Raw genomic sequence first — 15,223 nt, 5'->3', positions numbered from 1 at the left:
AGTCCCTCCCTTTACTTATAGGAATAGTTTTCTGGTTGGACTCCAGGCACACTCACCCATCTCTTGACTTTCCAGCAGTCAGCTCCCAAAGAGTTCCCCTTATATCCTCAGCATGGAAATAGGGATCCTTGGAAAGCCAGGCCTACCCAAGAAAGCTGGAGTGGGGTCTGCTCTCGGGTCCCATCTGGGGTGCCAAGTTTGTTGCTGAAAACTTCGGTCCTTGTCCTCAATGCCAATCCAATAATGAGGACATGGTTTTGAGAAAAAGGAGAACGAAGGATTATTGCTTTGCTAGCAAAGGAGAAACACAGGGACTCCCGTCCCAAAGGCTATGCTTCTGCCTGTCAGCAGGAAGGGATGGGGTTGGGGGTGGGAGTTATAGAGGGCATTCAAAGGATACATTCCACATGTTTTCTGAGGGAGTTGTAATTCACTTGTTAATTTGGGGATAGCAATTTGAGATCTTCTGGTACCATCCCCAAAGTCTGGATTACTTTGTTCCTATGGTAGGTGTGTACTTAAGGAGAGATAAATCTGCTTAGTTTGGTAAAGAAAGGTAATCCTGTTTCCCCTAAGATTAGGGAGGAACAAGAGAAAGAACCATTCCATTTTAAAAATAAGTGGAAGTGGCAGAGCAGCAAGGGCTATATTCAAAGCATAAAGTGGACCACTGTTACAGGACCACAGAGTCTCAAAGTCTTTTCAATTTCCTTCTCCAAAACATCTCTCAAATACAGCAATCCAGATCTAGTGTTACTCTTTTTTTTTTTTTTTTTGGAGGGGGGGAGGTGGGAGTGGATACCAGGGATTGAACTAAGAGGCACTCAACCACTGAGCCACATCCTCAGCCCTATTTTGTATTTTATTTAGAGACAGGATCTCACTGAGTTGCTTAGAGCCTCACAATTACTGAGGCTGGCTTTGAACTCTCTGTATCCTCCTGCCTCAGATTGTTATACCAGATTCATGGGACCTCAATAGACCTCCAAGGAGCCGAATCAGATGCAGTCACACAAGAGTCTTTATTGCAAGTTCGAGCCTGGACTCACAACTGTTTCCATGCAGCGGTCCCAAGGAGTGAGTCCAGGCAAATCATTTCACACTGCAGGAAAATCAAACAACAACTCTTAACATTGATTAGCACATTCATTGGCAAGAACAAGTCAGGCAAGGTTGATTATCAATCACAGAAACTACTAGGAGGGCTGCCTGGCATTCCAGATATCTTCTCTGTCTTGGTTGCTGCTCTAGGTCATTACAGTCAGAATTTAGGCCTCAAGCATTCTTTGGTCTTTCCAGGAACTTACATTGCTGAGTAAAGGACCTACGTCTGGCACTGCAGGCAGGGATATCTGGCTCCACAGGCCTTCCCAGTTATTCACGGATGAATGACTCAGCAGGGTAGCTATGTGCCTAGTAACATTCTGTGGGTTTTCCAAGAACAAGGGTCCCCTCAGTTTCTCAAGATCATCGCCTCAACCTCCCTAGCCACTAGGATTACAGGTGTGCACCACCATGCCTGGCTTTAGTGTTACTCTTAACTAAGACTTTATTCTTTAACTATTTACAGTTCCTAACTGGTTTCCTATGAACTTTTTTTTTTTTAACAGCTTAGGTTTAGACCTTGCCCTTACAAAACAAAATGACATACACAAAATCCCCAAAGCCAGTACTATCACTCTGCTACAAGTAACTAAGTCTCTTAGTACCTCACTGCTTACAGTAGCATTTCTTAACTTTTTTTGGCAGTACTAGGGAATGAATCCAGGGATGCTCTACCATTGAGTTACATCTCTGTTTTATTTTTTACCTTTTTTTTTTTTAGTTGTAGATGAACATGCAGTATCTTTATTTATTTTTATATGGTGCTGAGAATCTATCCCAGTGCCTCACACATGTGAAGCAAGTGCTTTACCACTGAGCTACAGCCCCAGCTTATTTTTTACTTTTGAGACAGGGTCTTGCTAAATTGCTGAAGCTGGCCTCCAACTTGTGATATTCCTGTTTCAGCCTCCTCAGCAGCTGGGATTACAGGTGAACACCACTAAACGTTGCTTCCCAACCTTCTTTGACTTTCAAACTACTTTTACCATCATAATCCATCAGCTTCCTTAGGAATTTATTAGTACTTTTTTTTTTCAATACTGGGGATTAACCCAGGGCCTTTGTATATACTAGGCAAACACTTTATCCCAGCTATGACCCAAGCCTTAGGAACTTAGAAGTCATTTCAGTGTCTGTTGAAATGTGCGAAGTTTAATAACCTATCATGGCATTAAAAAAGAGACCTGAAAACTTGCTTTGTGACCTAAACTTTCTGGAATTCTTGCATTTCGAATTTCAAAAAAGTCGACTGTTGGGCTGGGGATGTGGCTCAAGCGGTAGCGCGCTTGCCTGGCATGCGTGCGGCCCGGGTTCGATCCTAAGCACCACATACCAACAAAGATGTGTGTCCGCCAAGAACTAAAAAATAAATATTAAAAATTTTCTCTCTCTCTCTCTCTCTCTCTCTCTCTCTCTCTCTCTCTCTCCTCTCTCACTCTCTCTTTAAAAAAAAAAGTCAACTGTTTATTGTTTCTTTTTTAAAAAAAATTTACACCTACATAATAAGATAAAGAAAGCTTCAGAATATTAATCACAAATGACACATCATTCATGAATCCTTATTTTCAATAGGAAAGAAATTATTCACCATTGTGGAGTATCTGTTTAATTTTATTAATGATGCCAATTTTCTAAGTGATTACACTAATTTGCACTCCCATGAGTGGAGAATGAAGATCCAATTGCTCTACATTCTGGCCATCCTGCCAATGCTTGGCATTGTCCATCTTTTTTGTTCTAGTTACTCTGGTGAGTACTATACTCTGTGGTACTGTACTCTGGTTTTACATGCATTTACCTGAGACTAATAATACTGAGCAACTTCTCATGTTTATTGGACATTTGGAAATTCTGTTTTGCAATCTGCTGCTTCAAATCATTTGTGCATCTTTCAAGATTAGGTTGTCAGTCTTATTTTTTTCATTATAAATTTTTAATTTTTAAAATTTGTTCTTTTTAGTTATACATGACAGTAGAATGTATTTTGACATATCATGCATACATGGAGTATAACTTCCCATTTTTGTGGTTGTATATGATATGGAGTTATAAGTCTTTTTCTTATTGATTTGTAGGAGTTCTTTAAACATGAGTCCTCTGCCAGATACAGGTATTAAAGATAAATTCTCCCACTTTGTGGCTTACCTGTTCACTTGCAATGATGTCTTAATGAATAGAAGTTCAGAATTTTAATGAAATTCTATTAATGTATTTGTTTCTTTTTTAGTTAGTACTCCCTTCCTCTGACTCCTACTATTAGAAATCTTTGATTATGACATGAATATACTCTGTTTCTTCTAGAATCCTCATTTTTTCTTTTCTTTTCACATTTAGATCTACATCCATCCCAAATTACTTTTTGTGTATGGTGGGAAATAGGGATCACATTTTTTTCTCACCTCCACATAGATATCTAATTCCTCCAGTAAGGCAGGGACTGTAGGGTGAGTTCAAAGGAGTACTTAGACACAAAATCTAAGGGTCACTGGAAAACACAGTAATCAAGACAATATTTAATTCAGTATTATTGAAAATTCAAGGCCTGGTATGGTGGTGCACAACTATAATCCCAGTCACTTGGGAGGTTGAGACAGGAATATCACAAGTTTGAAGCCAGCCTGGGCAAGTTAGTGAGACTCTATCTCAAAAAAAGAGGACCGGGGCAATAGCTCAGTTGGTAGAGTGCTTGGCTCACATGCACAAAGCCCTGGGTTCAATCCCCAGCAAAACATACACAAAAATAAATAAAAGGACTGGGGATATAGCACTCTATCCCATCCGTTTCCTCTAGCACTATTTATTGAAAAGATCAGCATTTTCTCATTGAGTTACGTTGGTGACACTGTCATAAATCTAGTAAATGTATATGTGTGGATCTATTTCAGGACTTTTTTTTCTTAGATTGGGTCTTTATCTTTTTACCAAAACTTCCCTGTCTTCAATAATGTAGCTTTGTAGTGTCTTGATATTTACTCTTACTATAAGTCTTCCAACTTTGATCTTTTTTAATAGGTCTGGCATTTCCATAAACATTTTGGTCTTGTTAATTGTCACACATAACATGTAGGGGATTTTGATTGAGTTGTATTGAATTTATAGTTCAGATTAGGGATAACTAACATCCTAAAAATGAATTTTCCAGTTCATGAATGTGTTTGTCTTGTTTATTTACTCCTTAATTTCTCTCAATAATATTTAGTTGTCAATAGATGGTTTCTGTAAACTATATAGCAAATGATTTTTTTTATTTTAAAAATATTATTATTTATTGTTGGTGGGTGGGTACTGAGGATTGAACCCAGGGGTGCTTTACAACAGAGGTACATCTCTAATTTTTTAAATTTTTTATTTTAAGACAGGGTTTTGCTAAGTTGCCAAGGCTGGTCTAAAATTTGCCATCCTCTTGCTTCAGCCTCCCAAGAGTCTGGGAATACAGGCTTGTGCCACAATACCCAGAATTTTTTTTCATTTTTAAAGGAAATTTTCAAACAAATCAAAAGCACCAAAAGTGTATAAATGAATCTCAATGGCAATTGTCCAATTTCAACTCTTTTGCCACATTATTTTGAAGCAAATTTCAGATTATAAAATTTCATTTATAAATGTTATAGTTTGTGCATCTAAAAGATAAAGGCTCTCCAAAAAAGCTTGATCAAGTCAGGTGTTGTGATGCACACTGATAATCCCAGATACTCAAGTTCCAGGCCAGTCTATGTGACTGAGTGAGACTATCTCAAAATTTTAAAAGGTGTCAGGGGTGGGGTGGGGTGGGGTGTTGGGGTGGACAGAGGTGAAATTTAGCTCACTGGTAGAGCACTTGCTTAGCATGTGTGAGACCCTGGGTTCAATCTCTAGTACTTTAGGGAAGGAAAAAAAAAAAGTACCTAATAAGTCAGGTAATGGATGGTACCTGTCTGTAGTCCCAACTACTTGGGAGGCTGAGTCAGAATGATCTCTTAAGGCCAAGAGTTTAAGGCCAACCTGAGTAACGGTGAGTGTCTCTCTCAGAACAAAACAAAACCCTGAATTGTAATACCATTATTTATTACACGTTAAAAATTAACAATAATTCCTTAATATCATCAAAACCTATCAGTATTAAAATTCCAATTGTCTTATAAGTGACATAAATTATTAAAGTCTGTGTGACTCAACACCACATATTAAGATTGTTTGATGCTGGATATGGTAGTGCACATGTGTAATCTCAGCAGCTTTGGGAGACTGAGGCAGGAGGATCACAAGTTCAAAGCCAGTCTCAACAATTTAGCTAGGCCCTAAGCAATTTAGCAAGAAATTGTCTCAAAATAAAAATAAAAGAAAAATAAAATAAATAAAAATAATAAAAAGGGCTGGGGATGTGGTTCAGTGGCTAAATGCCCCTAGATTTAATCCCTGGTACCAAAAAAGAAAGAAAAAACTATTCATGCGTTTCTTTCTTCTAATTTTTAGATACTCCATCTTTCTATTATTCTTTCCATCAAAGTGTTGAGGAAATACATTGTTGGCCTCTAGATTTTGCAGTCAATAGTTTACTAGTCAAATGTCAAATGCACATGTTGTCATTTGACAGGTTCTGTTGCTTTTTTTTTTTTTCCTAATTAGGTGGTATAATTAGGATGTGGTATATTCCTGCTTAAATATCTGTTGAAATTTGGTTAGCAAAATAGCAGCATTGGGAGGTAGGGCCTTCACTAGACTGGATAAATTCTCTCAGGAATGAGTTCTCACTCTCTCAGGATTGATTAGCTAGCAGGGGAGTTACCCACCCCCATCTGCTCTGTGTTTCTCTTCTACATACATCCACTTGCTCTTCTGCTGTGAGTTGAAGTTGTATGAGGACTTCACTGGAAGCTGAGAAGATGCTGACACCATGCTCTTGGACATCCAGAACTGTGGGCCAAAATAAATCTCTTTTCTCTATAAATTAGTCACACTTATTCTGTTCAAGTAACAGAAAATGAAGTAAGACAGTGGGGAAGTTGTATCAAATATATCAGAATTAGTTTTTTTGGGGAAGGATTAGTTATCTGATAGGTGATGATAACATCAGGAGGTGGTGTGGATTGGTGTGGATTCTTTTTTTTTTTTAAAGAGAGAGTGAGAGAGGAGAGAGAGAATTTTTTAATATTTATTTTTTAGTTCTCGGCAGACACAACATCTTTGTTGGTATGTGGTGCTGAGGATCGAACCCAGGCCGCACGCATTCCAGGCAAGCGCGCTACCGCTTGAGCCACATCTCCAGCCCCTGGTGTGGATTCTTAAATGTCATTTTCTAGATAATGCTGAAACTTGGAAGTACAATAAATTTTTCTATGTTGATCTTCTACCTAGAGGTCTTGCTAAATTTGCTTATCAATTCTAATTGTTTATCTGTAGGTTTTTGAAAAATATTCCATATAATTGTATCACATATAAATAACAATTTTATTTTTCCTTTCCAATCCTTATGCTTTTTCTTTCTTTCACCTTATTGAATGATTGGGACTTCTAGTATAGTGTTGGATAGTACTGGTATAGTGGAGATCTCCTTTTTGTGTGTAAAGGAAAGTTTTCAATAATTCCCTATTTATATATAATGTTGTTATATGTTTTTTCAACATCAAATTAAGGAAGTTCCTTTTTCAATTTTGCTAAGAGTTTTAGTATGAGTGTTAATTTTTTCCTTTTTTAAATTTAAAAATTTTAATGCACACCCATAATCCCAGTGACTCAGGAAGCTGAGGCAGAAGGATTACAAGTTCAAAGCCAGCCTCAGCAATTTAACAAGGCCCTAACCAACTTTGCAAGACTCTTTCTCAAAATAATAGGTACAAAGTGTTGAGGATGTTGCTCAGTGGTTAAGCACTCTTAGATTCAATCCCTAGTACCAAAATTAAATTAAATTGAAATTTTTATCACTTTATAAAGGCTTATGTTTTATTAAGTACTTTTCCTACCTCTATGGAGATGGTCATATGGTTTTCTTTGTTAATTCTATCAATTTGCTGAATTAAACAGAGATTTTAAAATAATAAACCGGTGTGTGTAGTGGCACACGCATGCAGGAGAACTGTGAGTTCAATGCCAGCATCAGCAAAAAGCAAGGCGCTGAGCAACTCAGTGAGATCCTGTCTCTTATCAAAATATAAAATAGGGCTGGGGATGTGGCTCAGTGGTCAAGTGTACCTGAGTTCAATCCCCAGTACCAATTAATAATAATATATAGATAAAATAAAATAACAAACCAACTGTGGGCTAGGTAGTGGTTTACACTTCTAATCTGAGCAACTTGAGGCAGAAAGATCACAAATTTGAGGCACCTAGATCAATTTGGAGAGACCCTAAACAACTTAGTAGACCCTGACTCAAAATAAAAAATAAAAAGGGCTGGGGATGTAGCTCAGGAGAGTGTTGCTGGGTTTTAGTCCCCAGTATCCACCTCCTGAAAAAAACAAAACAAAACAAAACAAAAAAAACCCAACTGTGAATTCCTAGAATACATAAAACATTTTCTTGATGTCATTCATAATATTTTTTATATGTTACTGGATTCAGTTTGCTGATATTTTGTTTGGGGTTTCTGCATCTATGTCCATGAAAAAGATTGACCTGTAATATTCCTCTCTGGTAATGTCTTCATAAGATTTTAGAATCAAGGTAATCCAATCCTCCTAGGAGCAGAAGCAATCCCTCTTTTTCATCTCATTACAATAACAGATATCTCTAAGCATTCATTAAATTCTAAGTTTTTTTGACGTTCAAAGGAACAAAAATTCTCCATAAAACACAAGAACATGGACACAACTCAGCCAAGTTATTTGCCACCTTTTCATCTTTGTCCAATAATCTGTTTCTCATTTCTATCTCAGAAATCATCAAGAATGGTCTTTATTGTCCATATTTTTTTTAAGTTTTACATGAAGTTTAGTATCTTTTTAAAAAATATTTATTTATTTATTTTAGGTGTAGCTGGAACAATACAATGCCTTTTATTTTTATGTGGTGCTGAGGATCGAACCGGGTCCCGCCTGTGCTAGGCGAGCGCTCTACCGCTGAGCCACAATCCCAGCTTCTACTGTCCATATTTCTATCAGCATAGAAATATGATGCTGATGGAAGCTTTCTCTATAACTCTTCTACTTTTTCTTTCTAAACTCTCAACAGAATCACTTTTGTAGGTCTATTCATATCAAAGTAGAATTTTTCTAGCAGGAACTTCAGAACTCTTCCCACCTCTTCCTGTTACATACTTTTAGGTATTCATTACCCTGGTACACCTACTTGAAAACCAATTTCTGTCTTTGCATAAGTTTCTATAACAAAATGCTAAGTGGCTTACAAGTAACAGAAATTTATTTGACATACTGTGGAGTCTGGGAAGTTCAAGATCATGGTGCCAGCATGGTGAGGGCCCTTTCTTAGTTGTTGACTGCCTACTTCCTAATGTCTGTACATGGCAGAAAGGGTGGGGGATAACTTTGGAATCCACTTTATATGGACACTAATCCCACCTCATGACCTAATCACCTACAAAGGACCCACATATTAATAATATTACCTCAGGGCTTAGGACTTAAACATTTATTTGGAAAGCAGGGTGGGGAAGCATAAACTGCTGATCCATTGCAATGTCAAACTTTATCATGTTGAGGAAATTTCTTTCTATTCCTAGTTTACTATTTTTATCGTGAATGGGCATTGGACTGTCAAATGCTTTTTCTGCATCATTTGATATGATCATGTTTTTCCCTTATATTATTGAGCCATAACTCCAGCCTAGATTTTTTTTTTTTATGTTGCATTCTTGGAGTAAATCTTGCTTTCACAACTTCTATTCAACATTTTTCTGGAAGCTTTAGCCAGATCAATTAAACATACTATGTAGTTTGCTTTTTATTCTATTTCTCTTTGTTGTTGTTGTTTATTACTCTATTTCACCTTCAAATTTGAAGGGTAATTTCACTAGTGTAAAAGTCTAGCTGGGCATGGTGGTATACACCTATAGAATACCAGCAACTTGGGAGGCTGAACCAAAAGGATCACAAGTTCAAGGCTAGCCTCAGCAATTTAGCGGGGCTCTCAGCAACTTAGCAAGAACCTGTCTCAAAAAGTTAAAAAAGAAATGGGGATAGAGCCCAGTAGTAAAGTGCCCCTGGGTTCAATCCCCAATACCCAAAACTTAAATAAATAAAATTAAAATAAAAGAGGATTGATGGGGATGCAGTTCAGAGATGAAACACTTGTTTAATACAAAAAAAAAGTCTAGGGTAGGTATTTATTTTCTTTTAGCACATTAAAGAATATAATTCTGTTGTTTTCTGTCTTTATTTTTTTTAATTTATTTTTTTAGGTATAGTTGGACATAATACCTTTATTTATTTCTTTTTATGTGGTGCTAAGGATTGAACCCAAGGCCTCACATGTGGTAGGTGAGTGCTCTACTGCTGAGCTACAACCCCAGCTGTTTTCTGGCTTTATATAAATATAAATTATATACACACATATATACATATCTATCTATCTATATATATACTTCACTCTATATATATATGTACATATATATTTCTTTCTCCCTCTCTCTGTTACACACACACACACACACACACACACACACACACACACACACACACATTTTAGGATTGAGTCCCAGGTGATCTATCACTGAGCTATATCCTCAGCTCTACTTATTTTTTATTTTGAGACAGGATCTCACTAAGTCGCTGAGGTTGGCATTGGCCTCCCAAATACCTAGGATTTATAGGCTCGTGCCACCATACTTGGCTGTTTCCCAATATTTCTAACAATATATCAACTAATCATCTTATTACTCCTTTGAATATAATGTATGTTTTATCTTTGGCTGTTTTAAAGATTCTTTGTCTTTTCAGCATTATACAGTGAACTTAAGTTTGGCTTTTCTTTATGTTGTTTGATAACACCTCTTGCATCTAAGGCTTGAATCTCAGACTTTCTAAATTTTGAAAAGTTCCAGTTATTTACTTTTTAAAAAAATATTTTATTTACATTTTTTAGTTTTCGGCAGACACAACATCTTTGTTTGTATGTGGTGCTGCAGATCGAACCCGGGCCACACCCATGCCAGGGGAGCACGCTACCTACTGCTTGAGCCACATCCCCAGCCCCTCCAGTTATTTACTTTTAAAAGAGACTATTTAAAAGCAATTTTTAGATTCACAGCAAAATGAAATGTAATATTTATAGGGATTTTATTGAAGCCTGGGATGAAGGTCTTCCTTAGAGAATATTTCATTTACTTTGACTATGGCATTATCAATCGAGGACTTAAAAAGGTTTTGGGAACCATTCAGATGGTGAACTTGAGCTTCAAATTACACAAAAGCCAGCCTATTGTTATAGCTTCCCAAGGACTTATCTCTAGTCCCCTAAACTTTTTAGTGTGAAGGCAGCTTTCCTTGCAGTTCCTTTGGGGTTAGCAGTGATAGCAAGTTTGTTTCTCTCTCTTTTTTTTTTTTTTTTCCTGTTGTTGTTTTGGTACTGGGGATTGAACTCAGAGGCATTGTATCACCGAGCTACATTCCTAGCCTTTTTTATTTTGTGACAGGGTCTCCCTTAATTGCCCAGGCTGGCCTCAAACTTGTGATCCTCAGCCTCCCAAGTAGCTGGGATTACAGGTGTGTGCCATGATGCCTAGCACAAGTTTTTAATTTTAATGCTATTTTGAAGGAGATATTTTATTATTTTAAGTGATATCTTTATAGATTTTTGCTGCTATAGAGAAAATTATATTGACATCTGTAAGTTGTTTGGGTATTTGCAAATCTTGGTGAATTCTTTTTTTTTTTTTTTAAACTAAGAATTTAATTCAGAAGCACTTAATCACATCCTCAGCCCTATTTTATTTAGAGACAGGGTTTCACAAAGTTGCTTGGAACTCCTACCTCAGGCTCCCGAACGGCTGAGCTGGTGGGATTGCAGGTGTGTACCACTATGCTCGGCTTCTTGACTGCATTAAAAAAAATTATTTTCACCCTGATTTTCCTTTTTTTTCCCCACAAGAGCTAAATTCTGCATTTAAAAGAATGTTGTATTTTATTCAGCATTTCCAGGAGTTTTGTGATGTGTTTTCATATTATTTAGGTCTATAATATGTATTTGAGATTAATATGCACACAGATGTCAGGCATGTATGGTGGCTAATCCCTGCTACTCAGGAGACTGAGGCAGAAGGACTGCAAATTTAAAACCAGCCTGGGCAATTTAGCAAGGCCCCTTCTCAAAGTAAAATAAAAAGGGTGGTGGATATTGTTCAGTAGTAGGGTCTTGCCTAGCACATGCATGGCCCTGGGTCCCATTCCCAATAACACACAGAAGTGTATAATATACATATATATTTTTTACATTTTTGAAAATATAGATGTTGGGCTGGGGATGTGGCTCAAGCAGTAGTGCGTTCGCCTGGCATGTGCAAGGCACTGGATTCGATCCTCAGCACCACATAAAAATAAAATAAAGATGTTGTGTCCACCAAAAACTAAAAAATAAATATTAAAAAAAATTCTCTCTCTAAAAATAATATAGATGTTTATATATACATACACATTGGTATATACATTTCACATATATAGGCATATATGTAAAATGTATATATCATATATATGTGTGTATGTATATACTCTAGTATATGTATTTCATACATATATTCATAATTTTTAAGTATATTAATCTGCATTGATGAACCCAACCAAATTCCATCTTAAGCTTGGGAATCATCTTGTTACAAAGTTATAAAAAGTTCATTTCTTTTTTACTATAAAATACTAAGATTTCTATTTGGCCTGACAAACTGATGTTTAAACTTGTTTGAAATTCCTGCCCCTGCTCTGAACTCACCCATGACTGGGTCTCCTTGACCAGATAATAACCCTCTCTGAAAACTTAGCAGTGCCTCATAAATTCTCATGCTGGGATCTGAATTTAGCCCTACCTTGAAATATTATGCCATGTAGATCATTAATCTGCCCTTGTTTTGTTTGCTAGAACCCTGTTAGTTACAAGTTCCCAAGACACCCCGCTTTGTAACTTTTTGTGCTATATAAATCTCTTCTTCCCTGAGAGCTGGGCTGATCTCTAGCCTGGTTTTGGGAGACAGTCGCTGGCCAGCCTTCTTTGTGTACACAATATAAGCTTGCTTTAATTTGATCTAAAATTGGAGTTGGTGGTCTTTTCTTTCCGTTGTGGTCTTTTCTTTCCGTCGTGGTTCAACAGTATTTCAAAATTGGTTTTCCTTTTGCCTCTTATTTTTAATCAATGGTCCATTGTGGACATAAGTTCTTAAATAATATACTAAATAATATATGACTAAACAGAAAATCAATTAAAAACTGTCTAAAGGTTCAAAATTACCATTGCAGCCAGAAGGTATTTGGCTGAGTGGTAAATTGTGTTATTGAGTTCTGAGTGTTCGTGAAGTCCCCACTAAATGTTGTGTAGGCTCTTTTGATACTTTCAGGAGACTGATGCCTAGGTTTAAAGAGGAGAAATAAAGTGCTTTATTTAAAATGGTAACAAATGTTATTACTGTCTTTGAAAAGACCTGTATCACCTTTGCAAAAAACCTAGAATTTACCGACCACTCTTGGGAAACTATGACCTGTAGAACAAAATTAAAATTCTACTATTAGGCACAATCTTGCTTCTACCTACGTTTTCAGCCTTATCTCCCACAACTTAGCAAAAGTGCACCTGACAACTGTGATATGTTGATCTTTTCAGTGATTTTCCCATTTGTCCGCAGTGATCTTTTTTTACCTAAAAATCTTCTGCTGATTCTTCAAACTCTACTACAAAATGGCAATTTATTAAGTAATTTTTCCTTTCTCACAAGAAGCTAATCACTCTTCTCTGCATTCCCTAATTTTTATATTTCTGTTATAGCACTTACACATGGTATTTTAACTTATCTGCTTAGATGTCTATTTTCCTTACTAACATAAGTTCAAAAAGTATAGGAATTATATTTATCTTTGTAGTTCAGCACCCAGCTTAGCAAGTACTCAAAAATCATAATTAAATCAAAACAAGGTGGTAATTAATGATATGGTTATAGATGCCATCTGTATCAATATCTGATATATAAGATATATTAATATCTGCTATAAGTGAGATGTGCTGTCAATAAATCTCCAACCTAGAACATAACCCAATTTTATTTTTTTTCTTTTTGTGCTTCTCTAGACTTCAAACCAGCATAAATCGAAAAAGATCCAGAAACCCACAGGTCAGAAAAGTCCTATCCTTTACTCTTCAGTTCAAGGCTAATGATATATCAACTGTGGATCTGCTTTAAATAACAGAGGGAGGTTGAAAAAGAGAATATAAACGAAGGGAGTGTGCCTATTCTTTCTAGCATCTCCACTTCTAATGAGACAGAAACAACTCCATAATTCCTTCCACGATGGCTTTCCTCTTGCTTCCTTTTTTCATCTACTTTTATGCAAAGCCCAGTATGGGAAAGAAACTTGGTCACATAAGAGAATGGACAAAGACTCACTACTAGGAGTTTGGTGAGGGAAATTTCAATATATTTTTTTACTAAAAGTTTGGTTCTTGTCCTGGATGCCAATCCAATAATGAGAACACAGTTTTGAGAAAAAGGAAAAAGAAGTGTTTGCTACCAAGGAGAAACACAGAGACTCCTATCCCAGAGGCTGTGAGTCTCCACATCAGTGGTAACAAAGAGTTTTTAAAGAGGTGGTACATGCGTTCCCTGTCCTGGGTTGTAATTCACTTGTGAATTTGGGAGACAGTCATTTCTTAGATCTTCCGGCAGTATCCCAAATCTGAATTACTTTGTTCCTGTAGTGGGTATGTGCTCAAGGGCAGATAACTCTGTCTAGGATTAGAAAGAAAGCTAATACTGTTTCCCCTTAGATTATGGATGGGAGTTTAGGAATGACAGAGAAAAGAAAGAAACATGTTTTTTAAAAATAATCCACTGGTGTACATGGTAGCACACACCTGTAATCCCAGAAATTTTGGAGGCTGAAGCTGGAGGGTTACAAATTCCAAGCCATTTAGCAAGGCCCTAAGCAATTTAGCAAAAACCTTGTCTCAAAAAAAGAAAAAAAAAAAAAGAGCTAAGGATGTGGCTAGGAACCTAGGAACCTAGGAACACCCCTAAGTTCAATCCCTGGTAACAAAAATAAATAAATAAATCACAGGTGCAGAGCAGCAAGGACTGTATTCAAACATGAAGTGGACCTGTTAAACCTTTATTTCCCTACCATAGATGCTGGGTAGACTCCTTTGAAGGAAAAGACAAATCATCAGGACCTCTGTTTTACCACTCCAATGTCCTATTCCCATGGTTATTCCTCCTCTTCCCAATGGTGACATCTACTACATAATGAAGGCAACATCTTTTTTTTTTTTTTACTTGAGATCTGATCTCTACCACTCATTAACTTTATAACCTTGGGCATGACTTCACCTTTGTTTCCGTATTTGCAAAATGAGGAGGTTGTGCTAAATGATATAAATAGTCACTTTGCTAATAGATTCTTCACTCCTATTCCCAGTTCCACAGTTGGAAGAAAACATCAGGATGGATTGCATTGAAGCTAATCCAACATGGTGAGTGAGTGAAGCCTGTCTTCAGCCTGTACTACTGATAAATTCTTAATCATAAAATTTAGGAATAAATACTTGAAATGCTAACTTCCTTCATTGTAATCGTTGTCTCCTTTCTAAGTTGTTTCTTATTGTTTTGCTTACTGGTGTTTTAATATCACTTCAATCATACTGATATATTCTGTTACATCCAGTATTTCAGAACTCCCCGTGAGCTGGACCCAGGATTATATACTCTGGTCAATGGGCAAGAGTCTTCAACATATCTTCCAACACCTGGAAAATGCAAGGTCAGGGAACATAGTTTCTGGTTGGGGGATTGAAGATGGTAAAGCATTTAAAAGGATTTAAGAGGGAGGAAGGAAGAGAGTAAAGGCGGGAGGCAAAAGGGAAGGAGAGTTTTAGTTCTGGCAGTGAGCAAAATTCTGGGTTCAAACTAGTTTAAGGATCATATCTGAGTAGAATGGGAATGTTGTTTCTCTTTGTCCTGGTGGAAGAACTCTTTGCACATGTAAATGATGTTGGG

At 36.8% G+C, this 15,223-nt stretch overlaps 1 protein-coding gene across 8 annotated transcripts in view; it reads left to right on the top strand.

Moving 5' to 3' along the window:
• Window positions 1-15,223, top strand: part of Spata31h1 (SPATA31 subfamily H member 1) — a 61,385-nt gene that overhangs the window by 28,567 nt on the left and 17,595 nt on the right. For 6 of the 8 annotated variants that reach the window (XM_078029476.1, XM_078029480.1, XM_078029478.1 and 3 more), the window contains 3 exons: window positions 13,303-13,345; window positions 14,646-14,700; window positions 14,892-14,987. In XM_078029476.1, coding sequence (XP_077885602.1) covers window positions 13,303-13,345; window positions 14,646-14,700; window positions 14,892-14,987 — 194 coding nt within the window. Of the gene's footprint in view, window positions 1-9,497; window positions 9,516-13,302; window positions 13,382-14,645; window positions 14,701-14,891; window positions 14,988-15,223 lie in introns of those variants that run through there. The other 2 variants (XM_078029482.1, XM_078029483.1) reach the window with 2 other exon arrangements.

This window comes from Ictidomys tridecemlineatus, chromosome 12, assembly GCF_052094955.1.
Source record: "Ictidomys tridecemlineatus isolate mIctTri1 chromosome 12, mIctTri1.hap1, whole genome shotgun sequence".
Taxonomy (NCBI): Eukaryota; Metazoa; Chordata; class Mammalia; order Rodentia; family Sciuridae; genus Ictidomys; species Ictidomys tridecemlineatus.
The sequence above is the reverse complement of the archived record's forward strand: the minus strand, read 5'-3'. Positions and strand labels throughout refer to the sequence as shown.